The sequence below is a fragment of the Phyllobates terribilis genome, unplaced genomic scaffold, assembly GCF_046119375.1.
Source record: "Phyllobates terribilis strain yellow unplaced genomic scaffold, ASM4611937v1 Scaffold_5__5_contigs__length_657084704, whole genome shotgun sequence".
In the NCBI taxonomy this organism is placed as follows: Eukaryota; Metazoa; Chordata; class Amphibia; order Anura; family Dendrobatidae; genus Phyllobates; species Phyllobates terribilis.
In genome coordinates, this window is record NW_027362765.1 from 348,841,995 (window position 1) to 348,854,423 (window position 12,429).

A 12,429-nucleotide genomic window follows, 5' to 3' on the forward strand; every position below is an offset into this window, starting at 1 on the left:
GATGAGGTTGCTTTATTATTTTACTTTTATTGCAGGAGATCGTTGGCTTCAGCTGGAATGGGCGTGATGGTAAGTATGGTTTAATTTAGAACAATAAAGAATTGTGTCTTTATTTCAATTAAAGGACTTTATTCTGGGTGTTGTGTTTTTTTAAATACTTTACTAGAAATTCATGGTGGTCATGTCTAATATTGGCGTGACCCCATGAATTTTGGGCTTAGGGCCAGCTGATAATGCCAAGCTGGCCTTAACCCCTTTATTACCCAGTGAGCCACCGCACCAGGGCCCTGGATGAGTTGGGTACAGCGCCAGAAGATGGCGCTTCTATGAACGCGCCATTTTCCGGGGCGGCTGCGGACTGCAATTTGTAGCGGGGGGCAGAAAGCTTGGGCCTCCCTGCGCTGCAGATTCCATCCCCCAGCTGCCTAGTTGTACCTGGCTGGACACAAATATAGGGCGAAGCTCCACATAATTTTTTTTTAATTATTTCATGAATTTCATGAAATAATTAAAAAAAAAAAAACGTGGGGCTTCTCCCTATTTTTGTGTCCAGCCAGGTACAACTAGGCAGCGGGGGGATGGAATCTGCAGCGCTGGGAGGCCCAAGCTTTCTGCCCCCCGCTGCAAATTGCAGTCCGCAGCCGCCCCGGAAAATGGCGCGTTCATAGAAGCTGGATGCTGTACCTGGATGGCATACAAAAATATGGCGAAGCCCACGTCAAAAGTTTTGGGAAAAATTAATTAAAAAATAAATAATAATTTAGGGACTGCATCTTTATTAACTCCTCAAATGTCATTTAGTGTTAAAATAATGGATTTATTTAAAAAAAAAATGGCGTGGGATCCCCCATAATTTTACTCTCTAGCGGAGGTTAAGCAGACAGCTGGGGCAGATGTTTGAAGCCTGGGAAGGGGGTAAAACCCACGGAGCTTCCCAGGCTACTAATATCAGCCCCCAGCTGAATACCTAGCCTTTACTAGCTATTAAAATGGGGTCCCCCCCAAAAAAATGACGTGGGGTCCCCCCTATTTTAATAGCTAGCAAAGGCTAGGCAGACAGCTGGGGGCTGATATTAATAGCCAAGGAAGGGTGCCATGAATATTGGCCCCCTCCCAGGCTAGAAACACCAGCCGTCAGCCGCCCCAGAAATGGCGCATCCATAGGATGCGCCAATTCTGGCACTTAGCCTCGCTCTTCCACGCTGCCCTGGTGCGGTGGCAGGGGGTAATAGTGGTGGGGTTCATGTCAGCGCCAGCTGCCATGAAGCCCAGGTTAGTAATGATGGGCGTCTATAAGACACCCCCATTACTAACCTACAAAGTGTTAAAAAGAAAAAACACACTACACCCAGAAAAAAAGAATTTATTTGAAATAAAACACACCATTTTATTTAATTCTTAGTTTACTAAAAATAATAGTTACCTGTCCACGTTCCTGCGCTGATCTCCCATGCACAGCTGTCACATCTGGAGATGGTGACAGCTGTCATGGCTGCTGTAAGCTCACGCTGCCGGGAACACGTCCGCTCCCGGCAGCGGGAGCCACTGACTGAGGTCACCGGAGTGCATTCAGGCAGCGCAGCTCCGGAGACCTCCTTTACGGCACTGCTGTACCGTGGGAATTTCTCACGATACAGCAGTGCCGTAAAGGAGCTAACCGGAGCAGCGCTGCCTGAACTCCGGTGAACCCTTACGGCCCCGTCATTGTAGCGGCGGCAGCGGTTCAGAGCGGTCACATTCTATGTGGCTGCTCTGAACTGGAGATCTTCGTGGGACACTCGTGGACTGCTACGGAGGGGTAAGGATAAGGTTGTGGTTTATTATTTTATATTTTATTACAGGAGATCGATGGCTTCGGGGAATTAGGTGTCTAGGTGAGTATAGGTGTAGTTTTTTATTTTTTACTTTATTTTAGGTGGCGATCGGCGGGGACAGGTAATGTATAAACTAATTTCTTTTAGGTAACCACTGGCCACCAATGACATGTATCTAACATTTATTGGGGACACAGTAGGGCAATTTATATAGCAGGATCAGTCTGATGGGAACTACTGCTCCCATCGAGCTGATCCTGCTGGCACGAGTGGACGGGGGACAGACATAGGCCGATGGGAGTAGTAGTGTCACATCGGCCTATGTCTGCCTGCACGCACACACACCGCACACACCCGCACACATCGCACAGACACCGCGCACACACCCCGCACACACACACACCCCGCACACACACCCCGCACACATCGCAGACATCGCACACACCCCGCACACACACACACCCCGCACACACACCCCGCACACACACCAATCATGATGGGTCTGATCGTCTGGGAGGTGAGGCTGACCTGTGCGGTCGTGGGAAAGTTCATGTGAGTTCATGCAGTCAAGCATGAACTCACATGAACCCTCTGAGGGCACCGCGGCGACTTCAAATGAACAGCTGATCGGCATCACCTGATACCTCAGCTGTTCATTTGAAATAACCGGCGGGAAAGCGCAGCACAGAACGGGAAAGCCGGCGGTGAAGTCTTTTCACTGCCGGCTTCCCCGCCCGGGTCCTTCACTCCCCGCTCCTTGGAGCTGCGCTCCCCGCCCGGTCCTAACTTACGATCGGGATGGGAGGTGGCGAGGGGAGCGGAGGATCGGGGTCGGAGGCTGCGGGGAAGCAGTATGGGGCTGTGTGATTGTTTAAAAGCCGGCGGCTTTTAAACAATCAGGAGAATTCTCCCCCGCTGGGATGGCATTCTGATGACAGGCTGGATCGCGCTGCCATCCAACTTGTCATCCTTCACAGACACTACAGAGCGCAGGCATTATGGGAACTTCCGATTCCGGTATCCGATATTGTAAAAGTATCGGAATTAAGTATCGGAATTCCGATACCGCGAATATCGGCCGATACCCGATATTACAGTATCGGAATGCTCAACACTAGTCCTCACCTATTACTGGGAACAGCTGAAGGGTTGCTACAATGCATGAACTCTATCCTCTGTGGGATATCCACCTCTCCCCTGGGCTGATAGTTTGTTACAATGTATCAGTGCTGGAGTGCAGGGCACATTACAATGATTGGAGTAACTCCTGCAGGTGGATGATGAGAGTACTCACACTGCCCCGTCCTCGCCGGACTGGACGGTTATCCTCTCTGCTCCCAGCCGGATCCTGAAGAGACGAATCACCGGAGTCCAGTGGAAGGAGACATTGTGCAGCGAGCGCAGCTCTTCCGCCGAGTCCAGGAGGGCAGAGTACGTCTCTCCAGGGCCCAGAAGCCCCCTGCACACAGCCAGAGCAGCAGACAATCACACATAGATCTGCACACAGTGCTCAGCGGCCCTACAGTGAGCACCAGAGCCCTGCCCCAGTTACATCCTGTCTTATCCTCCAGAGCTGCACTCACTACTCTGCTGGTACATCATATCTTATCCTCCAGTCACCTCCAGAGCTGCACTCACTATTCTGCTATTGCATTGTGTCTTAGGCTCCAGTCACCTCAAGAGCTGCAGTCACTATTCTGCTGTTGCATCATGTCTTATCCTCCAGAGCTGCAGTCACTATTCTACAGTTACATCGTGTCTTATCCTCCAGTCACCTCCAGAGCTGTACTCACTACTCTGCGGTTACATCAGGTCTTATCCTCCAGAGCTGCACTCACTATTTTCCTGTTACATCATGTCTTATCCTCCAGTCACCTCCAGAGCTGCACTCACTATTCTGCTATTGCATTGTGTCTTAGGCTCCAGTCACCTCCAGAGCTGCACTCACTACTCTGCGGTTACATCAGGTCTTATCCTCCAGAGCTGCACTCACTATTTTCCTGTTACATCATATCTTATCCTCCAGTCACCTCCAGAGCTGCACTCACTATTCTGCTATTGCATTGTGTCTTAGGCTCCAGTCACCTCAAGAGCTGCAGTCACTATTCTTCTGTTGCATCATGTCTTATCCTCCAGAGCTGCACTCACTATTCTACAGTTACATCGTGTCTTATCCTCCAGTCACCTCCAGAGCTGCACTCACTACTCTGCGGTTACATCAGGTCTTATCCTCCAGAGCTGCACTCACTATTTTCCTGTTACATCATGTCTTATCCTCCAGTCACCTCCAGAGCTGCACTCACTATTCTGCTATTACATCGTGTCTTATCCTCCAGTCACCTCCAGAGCTGCGCTCACTATTCTGCTGTTACATCATGTCTTATCCTCCAGTCACCTCCAGAGTTGCACTCACTATTCTGCTGTTACATCGTGTCTTATCCTCCAGTCACCTCCAGAGCTGCACTCACTACTCTGCAGTTACATCAGGTCTTATCCTCCAGAGCTGCACTCACTATTCTCCTGTTACATCATGTCTTATCCTCCAGTCACCTCCAGAGCTGCAGTCAATATTCTGCTGTTATATCGTGTCTTATCCTCCAGTCACCTCCAGAGCTGCACTCACTATTCTGCAGTTACATTGTCTTATCCTCCAGTCACCTCCTGAGCTGCAGTCACTATTCTGCTGTTACATAGTGCCTTATCCTCCAGTCACCTCCAGAGCTGCAGTCAATATTCTGCTGTTATATCGTGTCTTATCCTCCAGTCACCTCCAGAGCTGCACTCACTATTCTGCTGTTACATTGTGTCTTATCCTCCAGTCACCTCCAGAGCTGCACTCACTATTCTGCAGTTACATTGTCTTATCCTCCAGTCACCTCCAGAGCTGCACTCACTATTCTGCTGTTACATCATGTCTTATCCTCCAGTCACCTCCTGAGCTGCAGTCACTATTCTGCTGTTACATAGTGCCTTATCCTCCAGTCACCTCCAGAGCTGCAGTCACTATTCTGCTGTTACATAGAGTCTTATCCTCCAGTCACCTCCAGAGCTGCAGTCACTATTCTGTTACATTGTGTCTTATCCTCCAGTCACATCCAGAGCTGCAGTCACTATTCTGTTTTTATATCATGTCTTATCCTCCAGTCACATCCAGAGCTGCAGTCACTATTCTGCTGTTACATAGAGTCTTATCCTCCAGTCACCTCCAGAGCTGCAGTCACTATTCTGTTACATTGTGTCTTATCCTCCAGTCACATCCAGAGCTGCAGTCACTATTCTGTTTTTATATCATGTCTTATCCTCCAGTCACATCCAGAGCTGCAGTCACTATTCTGCTGTTACATAGAGTCTTATCCTCCAGTCACCTCCAGAGCTGCAGTCACTATTCTGTTACATAGTGTCTTATCCTCCAGTCACCTCCAGAGCTGCAGTCACTATTCTGCTATTACATAGAGTCTTATCCTCCAGTCACCTACAGAGCTGCAGTCACTATTCTGTTACATTGTGTCTTATCCTCCAGTCACATCCAGAGCTGCAGTCACTATTCTGTTTTTATATCATGTCTTATCCTCCAGTCACCTCCAGAGCTGCACTCACTATTCTGCAGTTACATTGTCTTATCCTCCAGTCACCTCCAGAGCTGCACTCACTATTCTGCTGTTACATCATGTCTTATCCTCCAGTCACCTCCTGAGCTGCAGTCACTATTCTGCTGTTACATAGTGCCTTATCATCCAGTCACCTCCAGAGCTGCAGTCAATATTCTGCTGTTACATTGTGTCTTATCCTCCAGTCACCTCCAGAGCTGCAGTCACTATTCTGCTGTTACATAGTGTCTTATCCTCCAGTCACCTCCAGAGCTGCAGTCACTATTCTGCTGTTACATCGTGTCTTATCCTCCAGTCACCTCCAGAGCTGCAGTCACTATTCTGCTGTTACATAGTGCCTTATCCTCCAGTCACCTCCAGAGCTGCAGTCACTATTCTGCTGTTACATCATGTCTTATCCTCCAGTCACCTCCTGAGCTGCAGTCACTATTCTGCTGTTACATAGTGCCTTATCCTCCAGTCACCTCCAGAGCTGCAGTCGATATTCTGCTGTTATATCGTGTCTTATCCTCCTGTCACCTCCAGAGCTGCACTCACTATTCTGCTGTTACATTGTGTCTTATCCTCCAGTCACCTCCAGAGCTGCACTCACTATTCTGCAGTTACATTGTCTTATCCTCCAGTCACCTCCAGAGCTGCACTCACTATTCTGCTGTTACATCATGTCTTATCCTCCAGTCACCTCCTGAGCTGCAGTCACTATTCTGATGTTACATAGTGCCTTATCCTCCAGTCACCTCCAGAGCTGCAGTCACTATTCTGCTGTTACATAGAGTCTTATCCTCCAGTCACCTCCAGAGCTGCAGTCACTATTCTGTTACATTGTGTCTTATCCTCCAGTCACATCCAGAGCTGCAGTCACTATTCTGTTTTTATATCATGTCTTATCCTCCAGTCACATCCAGAGCTGCAGTCACTATTCTGCTGTTACATAGAGTCTTATCCTCCAGTCACCTCCAGAGCTGCAGTCACTATTCTGTTACATTGTGTCTTATCCTCCAGTCACATCCAGAGCTGCAGTCACTATTCTGTTTTTATATCATGTCTTATCCTCCAGTCACATCCAGAGCTGCAGTCACTATTCTGCTGTTACATAGAGTCTTATCCTCCAGTCACCTCCAGAGCTGCAGTCACTATTCTGTTACATAGTGTCTTATCCTCCAGTCACCTCCAGAGCTGCAGTCACTATTCTGCTATTACATAGAGTCTTATCCTCCAGTCACCTACAGAGCTGCAGTCACTATTCTGTTACATTGTGTCTTATCCTCCAGTCACATCCAGAGCTGCAGTCACTATTCTGTTTTTATATCATGTCTTATCCTCCAGTCACCTCCAGAGCTGCACTCACTATTCTGCAGTTACATTGTCTTATCCTCCAGTCACCTCCAGAGCTGCACTCACTATTCTGCTGTTACATCATGTCTTATCCTCCAGTCACCTCCTGAGCTGCAGTCACTATTCTGCTGTTACATCATGTCTTATCATCCAGTCACCTCCAGAGCTGCAGTCAATATTCTGCTGTTACATTGTGTCTTATCCTCCAGTCACCTCCAGAGCTGCAGTCACTATTCTGCTGTTACATAGTGCCTTATCCTCCAGTCACCTCCAGAGCTGCAGTCACTATTCTGCTGTTACATCATGTCTTATCCTCCAGTCACCTCCTGAGCTGCAGTCACTATTCTGCTGTTACATAGTGCCTTATCCTCCAGTCACCTCCAGAGCTGCAGTCGATATTCTGCTGTTATATCGTGTCTTATCCTCCTATCACCTCCAGAGCTGCACTCACTATTCTGCTGTTACATTGTGTCTTATCCTCCAGTCACCTCCAGAGCTGCACTCACTATTCTGCAGTTACATTGTCTTATCCTCCAGTCACCTCCAGAGCTGCACTCACTATTCTGCTGTTACATCATGTCTTATCCTCCAGTCACCTCCTGAGCTGCAGTCACTATTCTGCTGTTACATAGTGCCTTATCCTCCAGTCACCTCCAGAGCTGCAGTCAATATTCTGCTGTTACATTGTGTCTTATCCTCCAGTCACCTCCAGAGCTGCAGTCACTATTCTGCTGATACATAGTGTCTTATCCTCCAGTCACCTCCAGAGCTGCAGTCACTATTCTGCTAATACATAGAGTCTTATCCTCCAGTCACCTCCAGAGCTGCAGTCACTATTCTGTTACATTGTGTCTTATCCTCCAGTCACATCCAGAGCTGCAGTCACTATTCTGTTTTTATATCATGTCTTATCCTCCAGTCACATCCAGAGCTGCAGTCACTATTCTGCTGTTACATAGAGTCTTATCCTCCAGTCACCTCCAGAGCTGCAGTCACGATTCTGTTACATTGTGTCTTATCCTCCAGTCACATCCAGAGCTGCAGTCACTATTCTGTTTTTATATCATGTCTTATCCTCCAGTCACATCCAGAGCTGCAGTCACTATTCTGCTGTTACATAGAGTCTTATCCTCCAGTCACCTCCAGAGCTGCAGTCACTATTCTGTTACATAGTGTCTTATCCTCCAGTCACCTCCAGAGCTGCAGTCACTATTCTGCTATTACATAGAGTCTTATCCTCCAGTCACCTCCAGAGCTGCAGTCACTATTCTGTTACATTGTGTCTTATCCTCCAGTCACATCCAGAGCTGCAGTCACTATTCTGTTTTTATATCATGTCTTATCCTCCAGTCACCTCCAGAGCTGCACTCACTATTCTGCAGTTACATTGTCTTATCCTCCAGTCACCTCCAGAGCTGCACTCACTATTTTGCTGTTACATCATGTCTTATCCTCCAGTCACCTCCTGAGCTGCAGTCACTATTCTGCTGTTACATAGTGCCTTATCCTCCAGTCACCTCCAGAGCTGCAGTCAATATTCTGCTGTTACATTGTGTCTTATTCTCCAGTCACCTCCAGAGCTGCAGTCACTATTCTGCTATTACATAGAGTCTTATCCTCCAGTCACCTCCAGAGCTGCAGTCACTATTCTGTTACATTGTGTCTTATCCTCCAGTCACATCCAGAGCTGCAGTCACTATTCTGTTTTTACATCATGTCTTATCCTCCAGTCACCTCCAGAGCTGCACTCACTATTCAGCTATTACATCGTGTCTTATCCTCCAGTCACCTCCAGAGCTGCACTCACTATTCTGCAGTTACATTGTCTTATCCTCCAGTCACCTCCAGAGCTGCACTCACTATTTTGCTGTTACATCATGTCTTATCCTCCAGTCACCTCCAGAGCTGCACTCACTATTCTGCTGTTACATAGTGTCTAATCCTCCAGTCACCTCCAGAGCTGCACTCACTATTCTGCTGTTACATTGTGTCTTATCCTCCAGTCACCTCCAGAGCTGCAGTCACTATTTTGCTGTTACATAGTGTCTTATCCTCCAGTCACCTCCAGAGCTGCAGTCACTATTCTGCTGTTACATAGAGTCTTATCCTCCAGTCACCTCCAGAGCTGCAGTCACTATTCTGTTACATTGTGTCTTATCCTCCAGTCACATCCAGAGCTGCAGTCACTATTCTTTTTTTATATCATGTCTTATCCTCCAGTCACATCCAAAGCTGCAGTCACTATTCTGCTGTTACATCATGTCTTATCCTCCAGTCACCTCCAGAGCTGCAGTCACTATTCTGCTGTTACATCATGTCTTATCCTCCAGTCACCTCCAGAGCTGCAGTCACTATTCTGCTGTTACTTCATGTCTTATCCTCCAGTCACCTCCAGAGCTGCAGTCACTATTCTGCTGTTACATCAGGTCTTATCCTCCAGTCACCTCAAAAGCTGCAGTCACTATTCTGTTACATCATGTCTTATCCTCCCGTCACCTCCAGAGCTGCAATCACTATTCTGCTGTTACATTAGGTGTTATCCTCCAGTCACCTCCAGAGCTGCACTCACTATTCTGCTGTTACATTGTGTCTTATCCTCCTGTCACCTCCAGAGCTGCAATCACTATTCTTCTGTTATATCATGTCTTATCCTCCAGTCACCTCCAGAGCTGCAGTCACTATTCTGCTGTAACATCAGGTCTTATCCTCCAGTCACCTCCAGAGCTGCAGTCACTATTCTGCTGTTACATCATGTCTTATCCTCCAGTCACCTCCAGAGCTGCAGTCACTATTTTTCTGTTATATCATGTCTTATCCTCCAGTCACCTCCAGAGCTGCAGTCACTATTCTGCTGTTACATTGTGTCTTATCCTCCTGTCACCTCCAGAGCTGCAGTCACTATTCTTCTGTTATATCATGTCTTATCCTTCAGTCACCTCCAGAGCTGCGGTCACTATTCTGCGGTTACATCGTGTCTTATCCTCCAGTCACCTCCAGAGCTGCAGTCACTATTCTGCGGTTACATTGTGTCTTATCCTCCAGTCACCTCCAGAGCTGCAGTCACTATTTTGCTGTTACATAGTGTCTTATCCTCCAGTCACCTCCAGAGCTGCAGTCACTATTCTGCTGTTACATAGAGTCTTATCCTCCAGTCACCTCCAGAGCTGCAGTCACTATTCTGTTACATTGTGTCTTATCCTCCAGTCACATCCAGAGCTGCAGTCACTATTCTGTTTTTATATCATGTCTTATCCTCCAGTCACATCCAAAGCTGCAGTCACTATTCTGCTGTTACATCATTTCTTATCCTCCAGTCACCTCCAGAGCTGCAGTCACTATTCTGCTGTTACATCATGTCTTATCCTCCCGTCACCTCCAGAGCTGTAATCACTATTCTGCTGTTACATTAGGTGTTATCCTCCAGTCACCTCCAGAGCTGCACTCACTATTCTGCTGTTACATTGTGTCTTATCCTCCTGTCACCTCCAGAGCTGCAATCACTATTCTTCTGTTATATCATGTCTTATCCTCCAGTCACCTCCAGAGCTGCAGTCACTATTCTGCTGTAACATCAGGTCTTATCCTCCAGTCACCTCCAGAGCTGCAGTCACTATTCTGCTGTTACATCATGTCTTATCCTCCAGTCACCTCCAGAGCTGCAGTCACTATTTTTCTGTTATATCATTTCTTATCCTCCAGTCACCTCCAGAGCTGCAGTCACTATTCTGCTGTTACATTGTGTCTTATCCTCCTGTCACCTCCAGAGCTACAGTCACTATTCTTCTGTTATATCATGTCTTATCCTCCAGTCACCTCCAGAGCTGCGGTCACTATTCTGCGGTTACATCGTGTCTTATCCTCCAGTCACCTCCAGAGCTGCAGTCACTATTCTGCGGTTACATTGTGTCTTATCCTCCAGTCACCTCCAGAGCTGCAGTCACTATTTTGCTGTTACATAGTGTCTTATCCTCCAGTCACCTCCAGAGCTGCAGTCACTATTCTGCTGTTACATAGAGTCTTATCCTCCAGTCACCTCCAGAGCTGCAGTCACTATTCTGTTACATTGTGTCTTATCCTCCAGTCACATCCAGAGCTGCAGTCACTATTCTGTTTTTATATCATGTCTTATCCTCCAGTCACATCCAAAGCTGCAGTCACTATTCTGCTGTTACATCATGTCTTATCCTCCAGTCACCTCCAGAGCTGCAGTCACTATTCTGCTGTTACATCATGTCTTATCCTCCCGTCACCTAAAGAGCTGCAATCACTATTCTGCTGTTACATTAGGTGTTATCCTCCAGTCACCTCCAGAGCTGCACTCACTATTCTGCTGTTACATTGTGTCTTATCCTCCTGTCACCTCCAGAGCTGCAATCACTATTCTTCTGTTATATCATGTCTTATCCTCCAGTCACCTCCAGAGCTGCAGTCACTATTCTGCTGTAACATCAGGTCTTATCCTCCAGTGACCTCCAGAGCTGCAGTCACTATTGCGCTGTTACATCATGTCTTATCCTCCAGTCACCTCCAGAGCTGCAGTCACTATTCTTCTGTTATATCATGTCTTATCCTCCCGTCACCTAAAGAGCTGCACTCACTATTCTGCTGTTACATTGTGTCTTATCCTCCTGTCACCTCCAGAGCTGCAATCACTATTCTTCTGTTATATCATGTCTTATCCTCCAGTCACCTCCAGAGCTGCAGTCACTATTCTGCTGTAACATCAGGTCTTATCCTCCAGTCACCTCCAGAGCTGCAGTCACTATTCTGCTGTTACATCATGTCTTATCCTCCAGTCACCTCCAGAGCTGCAGTCACTATTCTTCTGTTATATCATGTCTTATCCTCCAGTCACCTCCAGAGCTCCAGTCACTATTCTGCTGTTACATCATGTCTTATCCTCCAGTCACCTCCAGAGCTGCAGTCACTATTCTTCTGTTATATCATGTCTTAACCTCCAGTCACCTCCAGAGCTGCGGTCACTATTCTGCGGTTACATCGTGTCTTATCCTCCAGTCACCTCAAGAGCTGCAGTCACTATTCTACTGTTACATCAGGTCTTATCCTCCAGTCACCTCCAGAGCTGCAGTCACTATTCTGTTACATTGTGTCTTATCCTCCAGTCACCTCCAGAGCTGCAGTCACTATTCTGTTACATTTTGTCTTATCCTCCAGTCACATCCAGAGCTGCAGTCACTATTCTGTTTTTATATTATGTCTTATCCTCCAGTCACATCCAGAGCTGCAGTCACTATTCTGCTGTTACATCATGTCTTATCCTCCAGTCACCTCCAGAGCTGCAGTCACTATTCTGCTGTTACATCAGGTCTTATCCTCCAGTCACCTCCAGAGCTGCAGTCACTATTCTGCTGTTACATCATGTCTTATCCTCCAGTCACCTCCAGAGCTGCAGTCACTATTCTGTTACATTGTGTCTTATCCTCCAGTCACATCCAGAGCTGCAGTCACTATTCTGTTTTTATATCATTTCTTATCCTCCAGTCACATCCAGAGCTGCAGTCACTATTCTGCTGTTACATCATGTCTTATCCTCCAGTCACCTCCAGAGCTGCAGTCACTATTCTGCTGTTACATCATGTCTTATCCTCCTGTCACCTCCAGAGCTGCACTCACTATTCTGATGTTACATTGTGTCTTATCCTCCAGTCACC

The 12,429-nt window shown here is 47.3% G+C and overlaps 1 protein-coding gene across 2 annotated transcripts in view; it reads right to left on the reverse strand.

Moving 5' to 3' along the window:
* The window catches only part of LOC141273165 (pancreatic lipase-related protein 2-like), a 259,463-nt gene that overhangs the window by 3,699 nt on the left and 243,335 nt on the right, over nucleotides 1–12,429 (reverse strand). For both annotated transcript variants that reach the window (XM_073684616.1, XM_073684615.1), the window contains exon 11: nucleotides 3,109–3,273. In XM_073684616.1, the coding sequence (XP_073540717.1) occupies nucleotides 3,109–3,273 (165 nt within the window). The remainder of the gene's footprint in view (nucleotides 1–3,108; nucleotides 3,274–12,429) is intronic.